This window comes from Anomaloglossus baeobatrachus, chromosome 3 (assembly GCF_048569485.1).
Source record: "Anomaloglossus baeobatrachus isolate aAnoBae1 chromosome 3, aAnoBae1.hap1, whole genome shotgun sequence".
Classification (NCBI taxonomy): Eukaryota; Metazoa; Chordata; class Amphibia; order Anura; family Aromobatidae; genus Anomaloglossus; species Anomaloglossus baeobatrachus.
In genome coordinates this window covers 424,595,999-424,614,857 of record NC_134355.1, presented here as the reverse complement: position 1 = coordinate 424,614,857, position 18,859 = coordinate 424,595,999, and the positions used below count along the sequence as shown (strand labels likewise).

Genomic DNA, 18,859 nt, shown 5'->3' with positions numbered 1-18,859 from the left:
TGGCCACTGAATCACTTTCACCATTTTTGTATCACTTTTGCTATAGTATTCTGTCTCATACGTAAAGCTTTGCTAAACTTTTGTAGCCTTCACCTTTTTTGGGTGAAATTATTTTTTTCTCAGGTCTTGTGACATTTCTCTTCCATGTGGTGCCATTGCTGATATTATGAAAAGGAAAGGAATTTTCTTAAAGGAGCTCCCTTTTATGGTCAACTGTCTGATTTTGAAACCTGCTTAATGAATAATTAGACTTATCTTTGGTTGATATCTTGGCAATTAAAACTTTGTAGTCTACACTTTAGCTTTGCTCCTAAGAGTTTCATTAGATTGTACTCATTTTTGCAACACAGTTTTGAATGAATATGTTACTTTTTTGGGAGTTTAAAATGACAATTCTTGTTGACAATCAATTGTTTACATTTGTGGGAGTATTTAGTCGTTTGGTATCCCATAAAAAAATGTTGATTTGGAAAGGAAACGAAAGGTTTTCAGACAAATCTGTTGGTTTGTACTCATTTATGCTTAGCACGCTTTATAGTACCACTCGAGTGTTTTGTTTCATTTTCAACTCTGGAGTGCTTTTCATCTAAGGTCCCTGCGCCCGGTCTTATATTCACCATATAGCATTTTCACTTTTTTTTCGGCACCGATCAGGTCCCGTGACGCCATCTTGTGACCACAACTTCTGATTGGCCGAAAGTCAGAAGTTCTATCACAAGCTCTCAATGGAAGTCTATGGGAGCCAGAATGAGGCAGAACTGAAGAGTGATGTCCGGATCGCTCCATGAAACACTTGCGCAGCCGGCAGGTCACAACCTATATGAGACTGGAGACATTGACACAGATTTAGCCCATACAGATCTTAAGGGGAGTGCGTCTTTAACCTTCACCTCCTTATTCGTAGTGTACGTAAATAACAATATTAACCCCTCCATGTATTTTTACCACCAAAAAAGTTATAATTCTGACTTCCTATCAGAAAAATGTGGTATATGTCAGGATAGGACGTGGCAGAGAGGGTGTATGTCTGTGGGAGGTGGGGGGCATCACTTTGCTATAGGGCTCTTAAGCCCCTGCATAATACAAGCATTGACTAAACCTGTCAGGAGAGGGGGCATCAGTGTTAGGAAAAGCGGCTTTTTTGGATTCTGTTTCCTTCTCCAAATGCAGCCAGGGACTATTCTCACCAACTTGCAGGAAGGAAGACAAGAAGGTAACACATGACTGAGGGATCATTGGGTTTGTCTGTTACCATGGAGACACATCGTTATGCATAAGTGCTGCAGACAGGGCTGTTTACTAAGTTTTGCACTAATGCACCCCACCCAATGCACATGAGAATCTGGGGGTCCCTAATGTCCACTACTCCTACAAGGTATATCAGGTGGTGGGCTGCCCTGAGCCACGGCTGAAATGGCAAAACAACAGCTGGTGGGCAATGTCATATGTCGGAACTGACCCCGTAATTATCAGCCAGGCCATGACCCCCTCATACCCTATTGTCAGGGTGCTGGCCAGTATCTCGCCTTCATTCACCATGTCTTCCGTGTCTTCTCCCGGTATGTGACCGGCCATTGCTTCCCTTCTTATTCCCCCAATGTGTCCCCGGCCCCCTCTCTCCCGCCCCTACAATAAGGCGGCACAGGGTGTTGCTGTGGATGCTGTAGTCGTGGAGGGGCAGTGACGTCACGGTCTCCGCTCATCAGCAGCTGCAGCTCCGGGGAACATAACGGGAGCAGAGACACGGCAGACTCCCCGTTCTCAGCGGCGGCCCCTCATCCTTACACTGGGAGCGGTTCTTCAGTGCAGCCGGGCTCTGCAGCCACCCAGAACCGCCTGTGCCCGGGTCCAGTGCACTGTCGGGATGTGCCCGGACTGCTGAGGATGACTATGGGCTGTATCGGGAGCCGGAGCAGCGGGACCGGTGAGAGGAGGGGGGCGATGTGTATGTGTGGAGACATGGAGCGCTGCTCTCCGGGGCTCTGCCTGTCTGTTCTATGTAATGATACACCTGATGAGCAGAACATACAACAGCCTCCCACTGCAGTGCATGCAAAGCTCTCCTCTGCTGTGCCCTGCCTGCTCTGCTAGCGATGCCCTGACTGAGGGCAATGCCCTGCCTGCTCTGCTAGCGATGCCCTGACTGAGGGCAATGCCCTGCCTGCTCTGCTAGCGATGCCCTGACTGAGGGCAATGCCCTGCCTGCTCTGCTAGCGATGCCCTGACTGAGGGCAATGCCCTGCCTGCTCTGCTAGCGATGCCCTGACTGAGGGCAATGCCCTGCCTGCTCTACTAGGCGATGCCCTGACTGAGGGCAATGCCCTGCCTGCTCTGCTAGGCGATGCCCTGACTGAGGGCAATGCCCTGCCTGCTCTGCTAGCGATGCCCTGACTGAGGGCAATGCCCTGCCTGCTCTGCTAGCGATGCCCTGACTGAGGGCAATGCCCTGCCTGCTCTGCTAGCGATGCCCTGACTGAGGGCAATGCCCTGCCTGCTCTGCTAGCGATGCCCTGACTCAGGGCAATGCCCTGCCTGCTCTGCTAGGCGATGCCCTGACTGAGAGTAATGCCCTGCCTGCTCTGCTAGGCGATGCCCTGACTGAGGGTAATGCTCTGCCTGCTCTGCTAGGCGATGCCCTGACTGAGGGCAATGCCCTGCCTGCTCTGCTAGCGATGCCCTGACTGAGGGCAATGCCCTGCCTGCTCTGCTAGCGATGCCCTGACTCAGGGCAATGCCCTGCCTGCTCTGCTAGCGATGCCCTGACTGAGGGCAATGCCCTGCCTGCTCTGCTAGCGATGCCCTGACTGAGGGCAATGCCCTGCCTGCTCTACTAGGCGATGCCCTGACTGAGGGCAATGCCCTGCCTGCTCTGCTAGGCGATGCCCTGACTGAGGGCAATGCCCTGCCTGCTCTGCTAGGCGATACCCTGACTGAGGGCAATGCCCTGCCTGCCCTGCTAGGCGATACCCTGACTGAGGGCAATGCCCTGCCTGCTCTGCTAGGCGATACCCTGACTGAGGGCAATGCCCTGCTTGCTCTATTAGGCGATGCCCTGACTGAGGGCAATGCCCTGCCTGCTCTGCTAGGCGATACCCTGACTGAGGGCAATGCCCTGCCTGCTCTGCTATGCGATACCCTGACTGAGGGCAATGCCCTGCCTGCCCTGCTAGGCGATGCCCTGACTGAGGACAATGCCCTGCTTGCTCTATTAGGCGATGCCCTGACTGAGGGCAATGCCCTGCCTGCTCTGCTAGGCAATGCCCTGACTGAGGACAATGCCCCACCTGCTCTGCTAGGCGATGCCCTGACTGAGGGTAATGCTCTGCCTGCTCTGCTAGGCGGTGCCTGACTGAGGGCAATGCCCTGCTTGCTCTTTTAGGTGATGCCCTGACTGAGGGCAATGCCCTGCCTGCACTACTAGACGATGCCCTGACTGAGGGCAATGCCCTGCTTGCTCTATTAGGCGATGCCCTGACTGAGGGCAATGCCCTGCTTGCTCTATTAGGTGATGCCCTGACTGAGGGCAATGCCCTGCCTGCTCTGCTAGGCGATACCCTGACTGAGGGCAATGCCCTGGCTGCCTTGCTAGGCGATGCCCTGACTGAGGGCAATGCCCTGCATGAATTTTTAGGCGATGCCCTGACTAAGGGCAATGCCCTGCATGAATTTTTAGGCGATGCCCTGACTGAGGGCAATGCCCTGCATGAATTTTTAGGCGATGCCCTGACTGAGGGTAATGCTCTGCCTGCCAACTAAGCGATGCCCAGACTGAGGGTAATGCCCTTCCTCCATTAGTAGGCGATGCCCTGACTGAGGGTAATGCCCTGCCTGCACAACTAGGCAATGCCCTGACTGAGGGTAATGGCCTTCCTGCACAATTAGGCAATGCCCTGACTGAGGGTAATGCCCTTCCCGCACTACTAGTCACTGTCCAGGCTGCACTGCTAGGCAATGCTCTAACAGAGGACAATGCCCCAGCTGCAGTACCAGGCGATGCCCTGACTTGAGGGAAGTGACTAAGCTGCACTACTAGGTGATGCTCTGACTGAGGGCAGTGCCCAAGTTGCACCACTAGGTGATCCTATGACTGGGGGCAATTTCCAGGCTGACATTGGGAAATGCTGACTGAGGGCAATGCTCAGGCTGCACTACTGGGTCATGACTTGACTGTGGGAAATGCCTTCCTATACTACTAAGCAATGCACTGCCTGCACTAATAGGCAGTGCCCTGACTAAAGCCAATGCCCTGTCCACTGTACTTGGAGATGGCCTGCCTGCACTGAAGGGGATGATCTTATACTATTAGACAATGCTCTGCATCCTCTACTAGGCCATGCACTGCCTGCTCAACTAGGCAGTGCCTTGCCTGCTCTACTAGGCAATGCCTTGCCTGCTCTACTAGGCATTGCCCTGCCTGCTCTACTAGGCAATGCCTTGCCTGCTCTACTAGGCAATGGCCTGCCTGCTCTACTAGGAAATGACCTGCCTGCTCTGCTAGGAAATGACCTGCCTGCTCTGCTAGGCAATGACCTGCCTGCTCTGCTAGGCAATGACCTGCCTGCTCTGCTAGGCAATGACCTGCCTGCTCTGCTAGGCAATGACCTGCTTGCTCTACTAGGCAATGACCTGCCCGCTCTACTAGGCATTGCCCTGCCTGCTCTACTAGGCAATGACCTGCCTGCTCTACTAGGCAATGACCTGCCTGCTCTACTAGGCAATGACCTGCCTGCTCTACTAGGCAATGACCTGCCTGCTCTACTAGGCAATGACCTGCCTGCTCTACTAGGCAATGACCTGCCTGCTCTACTAGGCAATGACCTGCCTGCTCTACTAGGCAATGACCTGCCTGCTCTACTAGGCAATGACCTGCCTGCTCTACTAGGCAATGACCTGCCTGCTCTACTAGGCAATGACCTGCCTGCTCTACTAGGCAATGACCTGCCTGCTCTACTAGGCAATGACCTGCCTGCTCTACTAGGCAATGACCTGCCTGCTCTACTAGGCAATGACCTGCCTGCTCTACTAGGCAATGACCTGCCTGCTCTACTAGGCATTGCCCTGCCTGCTCTACTAGCCAATGTGCTGATGGCCCTTCAGACCCTTGAGATCACGATTTGTACAATATCCCAGGAAGGGTCGCTATGCTCATAGAACAGGGTAATATCTACTTAGTTCTTAGAGCTATAAACCAGAAAAAGTAAATATTCTGTGATATAAGGAAATAATTGATCCTTAAGGGTTAGCAAAATGAAGTTTTGGCAAACTCTAGTAAATGGTTTAAGTGCAGAAATGACCGTAGCCATAGACTGCCCTGCTACACAACCCATCATGCCAAGGCCATATCTCCAGTAAGACATGTGTTGTGTAAAGATGGAGACCTATATACCGAGCTCTGAATAGTCTGAACAGAATGGCTTTTATATCTCAACAAAACATGGAGGGATTTATGGACCAGTAAGGGATACGGCGAGAGTTGGTTGTGACTCTAGGGTCATTGAGGTCAGTGCTGGGCATCTCTGGACCTGGCATGGGCAGGATTGAAGAGAAGAGCTGTGGTAACCAATGTATAACTAGCATTTGGTATACAAGATAACTGTGTGCCATGAAGAAGAGGGCAACATACAGTATAGCAATGGTGGCGAACCCTCATAACTATTGGCATGAAGGCGTCTTGTAAGTGTCCGCAGCTTTTTCTCAACAAATTTGGGTATAAAATAGTTACTACTGAACCTTGACCTCCATAAAGGCCTTGCACAAATGTTTTCATGATAGATTTTGCTGCATGTGTTTAACCCTGGCAGTGCTGGATAATAGGAATAGTATTCTGCAGGCTTTGGCAACATGTAGTAACTGCTATGGCTGAATAGGATACTGCTTTTTAGGCTCTGTATGCAGTTAACAGCGGATGTGCTTAATGCTTGGCAGGCTTTGGCGATCCACCTGAGGGGTTAATGCAGTGCTGGCTGATGTGGGCATAACGGTGCTGTCCGGGTGGGGTACATGCTGTGTCGGTACAGGCAGGATATGGTTAATACTTTTTGAGACAATGTATCACATTATGACATTGATTGTAGCAATACCAGCAGGGTCTTTTCTCTCTTTCTTTGGGGTCTATTTTCCTCCTTGCTCACCTGGGTCCTTACACTTTGCCTCTTGGATTTTTACATGGGGTCACATTTTTTTCCATTACGTACATAAAACATTGTTTTACGATGTGTAATTTTGGGTTCGGTGACCCTGCCTCCCTGTTATTCCCCGTACTGTTCTCTAGGGTCTGCGGACCTGTGTCTCTTCCATTGTTACCTTTAATCAGTTGACGCCTGGGGCCTTTTCTGCCCTCTTCTCCTGGGACCTGTTTCTCTCTCAGGTCCCCAGAGCCCTTTTTTGTCTGCTGTACAGTAGAGGATGACTGCATTATATCTGTACAGTTTTCCCCTCTTGTTTGACATGTAGCAGTGCCTACATTTGCTCATAGACTGCTTGCGCGTCCAGGTGACTACTGCAGCAAGCACATGGACCAGTGTAAATAGGGGCTGTGCAGACGAAGACACTGACGCTCCCGTTACTTTCTAATTAGAAAACGAGCCACGCATAACATATATGATGCAATCCTTGCAAAGATTTGATAAAACTGGCTTATTTTCCTGCGGTTGGCTTCACAGCACCGTTACAATCACTCCCACAAGGGACCTTGTGCTGCAGTTGTGTGTTTAAAATATTCATTTTTATTTACTTTAATTTTTCTTTCATTTATTGTGTTGATTAAATATTTAAAAATCAGATGCTACACCAGAAGTATTATGTAAACGAAGAACTTCTGCCGCCCACAACTGCCTATAGAAATTCCTTTACGTCCAGACATTAAATTATGTATTAAATGCTCCTTTTCTGCCAAAGCTTCTGCAGTATTACACTGTATATTCGGGAGAATTGTGTTTATTGAGTACCATTAGTGTATTAGCTTTATACCTTTCCAGGGTCTGCTGGGACACTGCAGATCTTGGCGTTGTAAGGTTTGCCCTGCATCTCCTCCGGATAGCCTTATTTATGCCATGTTGGAAGGGCTGTACATCGTGGGGCGCTATGATGTATTTTTTAGTATGGTTTTCATGTTTGTACGCAGCACATCCACATGGACTTACTTTGTGTACTCCCTATATGATGAAAGGAATCTGCAAAGGATGCAGCTATATGGTGTGCAGTGCGTCTATAACCACCCATCAGCTTATTGCTGCAGGCTGCAGTTGTTTCTACTATGTATTTTAATTTTGCTTGTAGATCTCCAACATGATGGATTGGGTTACTCTGCATAATATCTGCAGAGTTTTGCAGATGACGTGTGCACTACCCAATGATCCTGTTTACTTTAAAACATATATATCCAATTTCCAGAATTTATATTCCTCTTTTCTGCTTTATTTATTTTCTTCTATGCCTGTACCTATACAATAGTGCTGCCATATTATAAAACTGCCTGCAGATATTGTCACTGTCACACCTTTATTACTTGTATCACTGAATGGTATCTGGCTCTGGTCCCAGACTGTAGTACGGTAGTAAATGCACCAAGTATTGGCGACTATCTGCACAGGACCATATAAATAAGCAGGACCATTAAAGCTCTCTGCATAAATATCCAAATGCATTGTTTAGGTGTTTTCTATGTATTCTTATTTCTACATTGAATTCTATGGTGATAATATGGAGGTGGCATGCAGTGGGAAAAGTCATTTAAAAAAAAAAATGCTTGAAGCATTTGTTTTAAATAACTTTTCCCACTGCATGCCACCTCCATATTACTTTAGCACTACATTCTAGACCCTTTCAGATATGAAATATGGCTTTTCTCAATGCTGTTCTTTCTGGAGAAGAGTAAATGTCACTACCTAAGTAATTTCATTTTTAACACCTTTATTTCCACATTTAACAGCAAGAAACAGTGGTGTAACCTTATCTGACAATATCTGAATTCCCTGTAAACAAGGACAGTCGTATCTTCAGAATGTACAACATATGCATTGGTTAGAATGGGTGCTGTTAAAGGGGTTAAAAGGAAAAAAAACAAAATTATAATTTTGTAGTTGTGATAATGGCTAACTAAAATAAAACAAAAAGATGTTACAAAGCGAGACTTGCCTTCATCAGGCATGGTATGACACAATATCTGAAGAAACACAAATATACTGTATACACAAAAAGAGCAGAGGGATGGCATAATAAAAGGACATTTAAATAAACAAACACTGAGCTTAGAGACTAAAGCTGGTGTCACACTAAGCGACAGCGACAACGACGTCGCTGTTACGTCACCATTTTCGGTGACGTAACAGCGACCTTGTAAGTCGCTGTTATGATCGCTGCTTAGCTGTCAAACACAGCAGAAGCAGCGATCATAACGTCGCTGTGCTACATGTGCAGAGAGCAGGGAGCCGCGCTTAGCGCTGGCTCCTTGCTCTCCTAGGTACAGTACACATCGGGTTAATTAACCCGATGTGTGCTGCAGCTACATGTCACAGTGCAGAGAGCAAGGAGCCGAGCGCACTGCTAAGCGCTGGCTCCTTGCTCTCCTTGCTACAGTATACATCGGGTTAATTACCCGATGCGTACTGCAGCCACATGTCACAGTGCAGGAGCCGGCGCTGGCAGCAAGAGCGGAGGCTGGTAACCAGCGTAAACATCGGGTAACTAGGGAAAGGTCTTCCCTTGGTTACCCGATGTTTACGCTGGTTACAGCTTACCGCAGCTGCCAGACGCCGGCTCCTGATCGCTTCATTTCGTCGCTCTCTCGCTGTCACACACAGCGATGTGTGTGTCACAGCGGGAGAGTGACGACCAAAAAATGAAGCTGGACATTCAGCAACGACCGGCGACCTCACAGCAGGGGCCAGGTCGTTGCTGGATGTCACACACAGCGACGGGACGTCGCTGCAACGTCACAGAAAATGGTGACGTAGCAGCGACGTCGTTGTCGTCGTCGTTATGTGTGACACCAGCTTTAATCCTGAATTAGCTTTGATTAGTGGTGTGAGAGTTTTAGTGTCCCAATATGGATCAGAGGGCAGGTGCCCTCACAGTCTCTGGGCACCTGGCCTCTGATTCTACATGGATATTGGTCCACTAAGGGGCACTTTGCACACTCTGACATCGCAGGTGCGATGTCGGTGGGGTCAAATTGAAAGTGACGCACATCCGGCGTCGCAGGCGATATCCTAGTGTGTAAAGCCTTTTTGATACGATTAACGAGCGCAAAATCGTCGTAATCATATCATCGGTGTAGCGTCGGTCATTTCCATAATTTCGGCAGGACCGATGTTACGATGTTGTTCCTCGTTCCTGCGGCAGCACACATCGCTGTGTGTGAAGCTGCAGGAGCGAGGAACATCTACTTACCTGCGTCCTGCAGCTCACGCCAGCTAAGCGGAAGGAAGGAGGTGGGCGGGATGTTTACGTCCCGCTCCTCTCCGCCCCTTCGCTTCTATTGGCCGCCTGCCGTGTGACGTCGCTATGACGCCGCACGACCCGCCCCCTTAGTAAGGAGGCGGGTCGCCGGCCAGAGCGTCGTCGCAGGGCAGGTAAGTCCATGTGAAGCTGCCGTAGCGATAATGTTCGCTACGCCAGCTATCACCATGATATCGCAGCTGCGACAGGGGCGGGGACTATCGCGCTCGGCATCGCAAGCATCGGCATGCGATGTTGTAGTGTGTAAAGTGCCCCTAAAACTCTCACAGTTTAGCCCAGTGTTTGTTTATTTAAATGTCTTTTATTATGCCATCCCTCTGCTCTGTTTGTGTATATATTTGTGCTTCTTCAGATATGTTGTCATACCATGCCTGATGAAGGGACCTGAGAAGTCTCGAAAGCTTGCTTTGTAACATCTTTTTGTTTTATTTTAGTTAGCCATTAAAAGTTAAAGGGGTTGTCACATGGAACTGAGTTGCAAAGCCCAGCTCCATTCAATGCGTAGCGGCCACTGCCCCGTAGTGCAGAACAGCTACTATTCTTTTCTGCAATACCCAGCAACAGACAGTACATGTATAAATGTACAATAATATACAATAAATAGATTTTAGTAATCCAACATACCAGCACTAAGAGTAAAGCTTTTCAGCCATATGTAAATTAGTCTAAAAGTGCACTGGGGCAATCAGAGGGCATCGTTATACCTCCAATGCACTTTCGGGCTAATTTTAGGTGTCTTCAACAATGTCACATCGGATTACTGTCGGATTTTTATTGCTGTACTATGATTTATACAGCCATAATACTAGGTTTAATAATAATAATAATAATAATTAATTAATAATCTTTATTTCTATGGCGCCAACATATTCCGCAGCGCTTTACAATTCAGGAGGAACATATGCAAACAAGTAACAGTTATAGAAAATACAACATTTTAGGGAAAAAAAGACAACCCTGCTCGTGAGAGCTTACAATCTACAATGAGATATGGGGGGGGGGCAAGGTACAAGTGCTTTATAGTATTTAATAGTAAGATCATCCTTACAGGTTTCCATATAAATCATTTTACGTTCAGATTGTAACTATGAGAGAGAATTTTTTTTAAAGGAAAGCTGTCATGTCCTCAAACGCTACTAACCTGCAGGTATGGGGCTAATCTGTAGGTTGTCTAATGTTGCCCTGCCACTACACTGAAAGCCAGCTACAGGGCAGAAACAAACCTTATTCCTCCTTGGAGCCTCCGGTTTTCAAAGATACAGGAGCCGCTGGTGTTAGTAAACGGCTCAGCACTGACACAATGCAGAGTCGGCTGTTAGTCAGTGCCTGGGGCACGGTTACATCTGCAGCTCACTATGTATTGAGCGGTGACTAAAATCATGCCTCTATAACTGGAAACCAGAGGCTGCACGGAGGAATAAAGTTAATTTCCTCCCAGTAACCGGCATTCAGTGCAGTGGCCAGGCAGCTTTGGAACACAACCTGCAGATTAACCCTATTTCTGTAGGTTAATAGTGTTTATGGACATGACAAGTTCCCTTTAACTTGGTCACATGTAATATTTATGATACACTTTATTGATCCTCAGGGAAATTGTAGTATCACAACAGCAGAACAGACAAGAAATGCTTAATTACAACCCAATAGTAGAATTGAAAGAGAAATGTCATATGTTACTATTCATACAGGTCGTACACAATCGGTATACCAATAAGCCAACATTCACTTTGAGGATTTTACACTTACGTAATTGTTATACTTAAACGCTTTCCTCTATCTTTCCTTCTTACACCTTACTAAGATTACACTAATATTATTTTTTCAATAAGTATTTCTTATCCTTTTTTTATTTTAATTATTGTTTATATTTTTTCTTTCAAAAGCCCAACAATTATCTGACTTATTTTTTTTACATACCTATACCATGTACCCGTTTGTACTACCCTATAGAACGTGTGCCCAGGATGTGTGCCCAGGATGAGTTTTTAGTGAGTTTTTTACGTTGTGTACTTTCACTACGTAAAAAGCGCTGGGTCTTACAGCTCCAACAAAGTAGATGGAACGTATAGAAATTTTCAGCCCACTGTGATTTTTTTTTTTTTGTTACTTCGCATAAACTGACCTGTGGTGTTTCAGATCGGGAGCATGTCAGTTTCTCTTGCAGGTTACACTGAGTTTTCTCTTCAGGTTTTTCCCATAGACTTGTATTAGATGACAAAAATCTGCAAGTAAAAAACGCGTAGGCGTTTTTAGTGCATTTCCGCGGCCGAAACAGATGACAAACACATATATTCAATTGTCAAAGGCAAAAAACAGGAAATATCAAAAGCAAAACAAGTAAAAAATGCGATAAAAATACGTAAAAAAAATGCACACAAAAACGCAGGTATCGTAATTTACATAATTAGTGCAGAAATGGTGCAGCAATTCTGCAACATCAAAAACGTAAAAAGAAAGAAGTGCAAGGTAAAGGTGATTAAACCCAAATCTTTATTAATAAATCTAAAATGAAATACACAGACGTATTAGTTATAGAGACAACACAAGCATCCAAAGGCTGCGTGACGAATGCGCACCCTGAAATTTTAATATCTACCCTGCAGCCATTTTTTACAATGCTGTAATATTTGCATATTAATGTATGTACACCCAGTGCACGGTAGACCCTTTTGCATGATTTTTTCCTGTGATGAGAAATGGGCTCTGCAGCATGTGATGCACATACACTTGGTCACAGCAGTTACAGCATGGCCTGCCCATATTATTTTTATCCATCCTTCCATCCTACATTACTTGGCACTGTCACTTCCTGTCACATAGACCTCTGTGGCTATGGAAGAGCTTTGAGAGCAGCTGGTCAATTAATGGCTACAGGCATGAGCAAGACGACCTGACTGTGATTATTATTATTGAAGGTCTCTGCACGAAAATGCAGTCATCACTGTTCATTCCCGAACTGCACTGTAATTCAGTTTTTTTTTATTCTCAATGCTATATTCTTTCCCATTACCAATAATGTATACAGGCTTTTAATTCACTCTCATACTTGATCCTTGTCAATAACCAACTGCCTTTCCAAGCAGCCGGTCTGATATTATGGGACGTCTTTATAACATACTGAAGAGTCAGTGATGTGTTTCTAGTTACTTTTTCTGATAAGCAATGTTATCACCCCCTTACAAAGTCAAGCCACTAACCGGCCAATTATCGTGAACGTGCATTCTTAAGGCCGCTTTACACGCAACGACATCACTAACGAGATGTCGTTGGGGTCACGGAATTCGTGACGCACATCCGGCCTTGTTAGCGACGTCGTTGCGTGTGATACATACGAGCGACCGCTAACGATGCAAAATACTCACCAAATCGTTGATTGTTGACACGTCGTCCATTTCCCAAATATCGTTGCTGATTTTGGACGCAGGTTGTTCGTCGTTCCTGAGGCAGCACACATCGCTACGTGTGACACCCCAGGAACGACGAACAACACCGTACCTGTGTCCTTCGGCAACGAGGTGGGCGTGACTTTCATGCAGCTGCTCTCCGCCCTTCCGCTTCTATTAGACGCCTGCCGTGTGACGTCGCTGTGACGCCGCACAAACCGCCCCCCTTAGAAAAGAGGCTGTTCGCCGCCCACAGCGACATCGCTAGGAAGGTAAGTATGTGTGACGGGTACTAGCGATTTTGTCCGCCACAGGCAGCGATTTGCCCGTGACGCACAAACGATTGGGATGGGTGCAAACGCTAGCAACATCGCTAGCGATGTCGCAGCATGTAAAGCCCCCTTTAGGAACACTTGTTTTTCGATAATCGGGCAATGTAAACAGGCTTCCAATGACCCTACAAACAAGCAAAATGCTTGTCAAGTGAAAATAATTTTATACTGTCTTCAAAATTATCCTTCATGGCAGCACATTGTCCTGTGTAAACAGGTGTAAACAAGACGTGCTGCTGAGAACAATAGCAGTCTGTGTGCACAGAATGATCTTTGACTTATCGTTCCCGACACATAGGAAATACATTATGCCTACTTAAACAGGCTATGAGGGGTTATCCACTACTAGGACAACTCCTTTTGATGGCATGTTTCCCCCCGGTAAAATAATTCTGGGCATGCAGTCCTACTCTAAGTTCTGTTAAATCCAAAAAAGAAAGACCCCAAACAAAATTACCAAAATAATTATCTTTATTGCACATAAACACAGACAACAGTCTAAGTTCTGGTTTACATCACGTGTTTTGCGTCGTTAAACGACCTGATAGTTATTTGTCTACTGAATAACAGTCATTTAAAGGGGTTGTCCACTACTAGGGCAACCCCTTTTGATGTCACATAAACCCCTCCGGTAAAATAATAAAGACTGTACTCGCCTCCCGAACTGGCATCTTTCCAGCGGTGCAGCAGCTCGTGGTGCCAGGGCTCAAGTAGGGTTGTGACGTCACGTCCAATCAGTGTCAATTTCTGTCTCAACGCCTTGGGACCAAACAAGTGAATCTACAGGAAGTGAGTGCAGCAGCTGTACTCACTTTCTGTTGATTGTTCATTTGGTCCAAAGGCAGGGAGAAGGAAGTCAGCGCTGATTGGATGCGGGGCTCGCTTGAAATCACAACACCAAGTGAGGGTTGGCACCACGAGCCGCTGCACTGGTGGAGAGACACCAGTTCGGGAGGGGAGTGTATTCTTTATTATTTTACCAGAGAGAAACATGTGGAATCAAAAGGGGTTGTCCTAGTAATGGAAAAACTCTTGAAATGACTGCCAATCAGTAGACAAACACCTGAATATCGGTCGTTTAACGACGCAAAACCCGTGATGTAAACCAGAACTTAGACTGTTGTCTGCGTTTATGTGCAATAAAGATACTTATTTTGGGAATTTTATTTGGGGTCTTTCTTTTTTGGATTTAACAGAACTTAGACTAGGACAACATATCCAGAATTATTTTACCGGGGGGAAACGTGCCAGCAAAACGCGTGATATAAACCAGAACTTAGACTAGTCCAGAATTGTTGGCATGTGGTGTATAATGACATTGGGGGTAAAAATATCCCATAGATATCATCAGTTAGTCTTCATTCAGACTTCCATTTTACACCCACGGGTTCTATCTGTGGTTTTTGCTGATACGTTCCCTTTATGGTCTATGATGATCTTCATAAGACTTTCTTTTTGAGACCTTGTGGCTGCAAGAAAATCAAGGAGACATGTCCATTTTTGATTTGCACCATGGCTCAAAATTACCCAAACAACATCAGTGTGCAACTAGTGTGATGTCTGTGATTAACGTTGCAGTGAATAGGAGAAGCTTTGTAATTTTATTTTTCAATATGTGAAAGTCACACATGATATAAGGTGACACTGGAGAAAATCGGATGAAAAAACTGGTAAAAATTGAATAGTTTTTTTCATATGTGAAAAATCACAGACATCTGAGTGAGGCCATGTTTCATGATGCACAGAAATCCCATGCCCCCTGCGGTGCATGTGTGAAATCTGCAGCGTGTCAATTTCTCTTGCTGGTACGCTGAGTTAGATGTGTGTATTTTCCCCATAGACTTGCAATAGATGCAGAAAATCTCAAAATACATGAAAATTGCATGTGATTGTATCAATAAAGTCTTGTCAAATCCAAATATCAGGAAATATCAAAAACACAATATCTTTATGTAAAACATAATATACCACAGAGGCATGTCATAAAAGTGATAAAAACACGTAAAAATATCACTAAACAATACAATAAAAAAAATAGGTGCAGAAATGCTGCAACATCAAAAACTCATCAAATTCTCTTTGTTGGAACGTAGCCTTTGGATTAGAGTTTGTGCCCTCTTCATTTTTTCCTTTTTGAGGCTATTTGCATATACAAATATATCTATAAAGTTGTAAAAAAAATTCTGCCAAATGATAAATCTCTTTTTGAAGTTTTAATTAACCCCTTCATGACCGGCCGATTTTGCACTTTCATTTTTTTTTTCCCCCATTCTTCTTCCGAGAGACGTAACTTTTTTTAATTTTCAGTCAATATGGTCATGTGAGGACTCCTTTTTTTGTGGAAAGAGTTGTACTTTTAAATTAAATCCTGAGTTTTACCATACAGTGTACTGGAAAACGGCAAAACAATTCCAAATGCGGAAAAATTGGAGAATCAAAATGCGATTTCACTATTGTTTTTGAGATATTTTATTCACTATGCTCCTTATATGGTAACACTGATGTGTTAATGTGATGCCTGAGGTTGGTGCGAGTTTGTAGACACCAAACATAGGTTTACTTTTATCTAAGGAGTTAAAAAAATCAAAAGTTTGTCCGAAAAAAGTGGCATACGTTTTGCGCCATTTTACGCGACCTGTAGCGTTGTCATTTTTTGAGATCTACGGCTCAGTGATGGCTTATTTTTTACGTCTCGAGCTGACATTTTTAATGGTAACATTTTTGCGCAGATGATACGTTTTGATTGTCAGTTATTGCATTTAGCGCAAAATTTGTGGTGACCAAAAAACATAATTTTAGCATTTGGAATTTTTTTGCCACTACGCCGTTTACCAATCAGATTAATTGATTTCATATTTTGATATATCGGGCATTTCTGAACGCGGCAATACCAAATGTGTGTATATTTTTTGTTTTTTTCTAACCCTTTAATTTTCAATGGGGCGAAAGAGGAATTCTTTTTTTTTTACTTTTTTTTTTTTTTTAATTTTACTAGGTCCCCTAGGGGGCTATAACAATCAGCAGTCTGATCGCTCATTCTTATCTCCCGATCAGAACAGCATCGCTCAGACCGGGAGAACTGATCATCTCTTGTAACAAGCAGCACTCGGCTGTTTCTTACAGGACCTGAGTCATATGAGCACAGGAGTCATCACATGACCCTGTGCTACCATGACAACCACCGGATCCACGTGATCACGTCATGTGACTTCAGGTATCGGCCTGTGAGTACGGATCTACCGCTATCGCCGTTAAGATGGCGCTGTCACATCTTGACAGCCCCATTTAAGGGATTAAAAGGCACAGGCAGATAGTGATTCCACTCGTGCCTAGCATGCACACATGTCAGCTGTATAAATCAGCTGACATGTGCGAAGATCCCCGCCTGCAGCCCGCAGCATCAGGTGGGGATTAACACTATGACTGCTAGGACATATCTTTACTGCCCGCAGTCGTTAAGGGGTTAAAGGGATATTCCTATCTCCAAGATCATATCCCAATATGTAATAGGGCTATTAACAATAATAATTAATAATAATAATAATAATATAATATTAGCAAATACCTCCAATTAGAAATGTAGTATAGTTCTCCTGATTATCGATGTCATTACCTCATGTGCAGCGCATTGCAGCTTAGATATCCATGATTATGACCATTCATATAGGGAAGTTAATAGCTAGTGGTTGTAACCATGGATACCAAAGCTACTGCAATGCCCTGCACATGAGGTAAGTGACATAGCTAATCAGGAGAACTATACTACATTTCTAATTAGAGGTATTTTCTATTATTATTATTATTATTACACCTACTACATATTGGGATAGGATCTTGGAGATGGGAATAACCCTTTAAACAGTAGATCAGTTTGACCACCTCAGTTCCTTAGGCCAGTACATTGGGCACTCGACACCCACAAAAGGCACCAAGGATGGAAATAGTTCTAAACATTTTAGCTGATAATTTAATCAAGAATCTATATCCATTTTTTTGTCACTTGGCTATTAATATCGTCATTCATATAAACAGAGCCCTAAATGCAAGTAGCAAATCTGTACATCAGTTACCTGGCATCTGGTGTTAACTCTTACGTGGCACCTTTTTAGGGTATATATCTCATGGTATTCTTGAAGTACACTAAAAGGGAAGTCATTTTGATCTGGTAAGTTTTTTGCCCATGTGCCTTACTTTTTCCACAAATTAATTGGTGTAATCATGTAGAAATGACACTTTTGCTATTTGTAGTCGGCCTCGTAAGCTTTGCCTACCTAGTGACAATGTAAGCAGTTGTCCAGTTGCTTGGCAAACAATCGTGTTGCTAGGCTGCTTATATCAATTACTTGACAACGTATGAACAAAATCTCATTTTAGGTGATGTACGTTTTGCAGGCTGAAGAGTATTTTGCACCATTTTTTATTTGTAATGGCAGTATGTTTTTAATTTATTTGCCATGATAAAAAGGAAATGATTTTGGAAGCCTGTTCTTATCCCGTTTCTTGCATCCCCTGCAGTTGGACTGTCACTGACAGCATTCATCTGATGACAGCTACATTGCCATTTCTTATATTGATTGATGCAGGAACATTAGCAGCATTTAACAACCAGTAAATGGTAATGAGCTGCTGTCATGCATCTTCCTGCCTGCAGACGGCTGTCACTTGTGAAAGGTGGAGCGGCAGGTTAGATACTACTGTGACGAGTAGGGAAAAGATGGGGAACACGGATATCACTATTGGGGAGGTGGGTCTGACAACCCTACAGGATGAAGGGGAGGGTCATGGAGAGAAATTAACCAACTCCTCTGACTATTAAGGGGGGTGATGTGAAAAATGGGAGAGTCTTATGAATTGGTACTGTTATAACTAGAAGTAATTCCATAATTACTGCGGTGATTATGAAGTGAGGAATGCCGCAGTAATTTGACTACTGTTAGCTACTATTAATGATGGATACAGCAGTGATTTTCATTATTGGGAAGGGGGCATCGCTGTTACTATGTTCTTAATAAATGTTGTGAAGCCAGAATTACAACATCTCTAATATATAAAGCTGAATGTGTGTATGTGTGTGTGTATGTATGTGTGTGTATGTCCTGGATTGGCATCTGCACCGTCGCAGCTACGGCCACAAAATTTTGCACACTCACACGTCTGGACCCCGAGAGCGTCATAGGCTACGTTGTGAGGCGAAATTTTAACCTCGCGCATTCCAATTTACCAATCAATTTTGCCCCTATCTACATAATTGGGAAAAAGTGAAACGAAAAGTTGTATCCGCACCGTCGCATTTACAATCACGAAATTTTGCACAGACACCTCATGTGACCCAGGGAATGTCGTAGACTATGTTTTGACAGGAAAATGTAACCCTGCGCTTTACAGTTACTCTCCAAAAATATGCCTCCATTAAAGTAAATGGAGCCTGGAACTACAGGTTGTTAGTAGGAGCTGTGATTGGTTGCTATAGGAACAAAAGACATTCATAGTATGAGAAGCTTATATGTGAGGTAATAAGATGTAGGTGGGGAGACTGATAGAGAGAGGCAGACAGAGACAGACGGTGAAAGAGACAGACGGTGAAAGAGACAAACGGGGAAAGAGACAGACAGACATTCAGACAGGGACAGAGACAGGCAGACAGGGAAGGAGGAGACAGCAAGAGAGACAGACAAAGATTGATGG

At 44.8% G+C, this 18,859-nt stretch overlaps 1 protein-coding gene across 2 annotated transcripts in view; it reads left to right on the top strand.

Annotated features, from left to right (window-relative positions):
- The first annotated feature begins 1,663 nt into the window (after positions 1-1,663).
- FAM131A (family with sequence similarity 131 member A) overlaps positions 1,664-18,859 on the top strand; it is a 94,735-nt gene continuing 77,539 nt past the window's right edge. The window contains exon 1 of one of the 2 annotated variants that reach the window (XM_075338472.1): positions 1,664-1,924. In XM_075338472.1, the coding sequence (XP_075194587.1) occupies positions 1,885-1,924 (40 nt within the window). In that variant the 5' untranslated portion in view covers positions 1,664-1,884. The remainder of the gene's footprint in view (positions 1,925-18,859) is intronic. The other variant, XM_075338473.1, reaches the window with a different exon arrangement.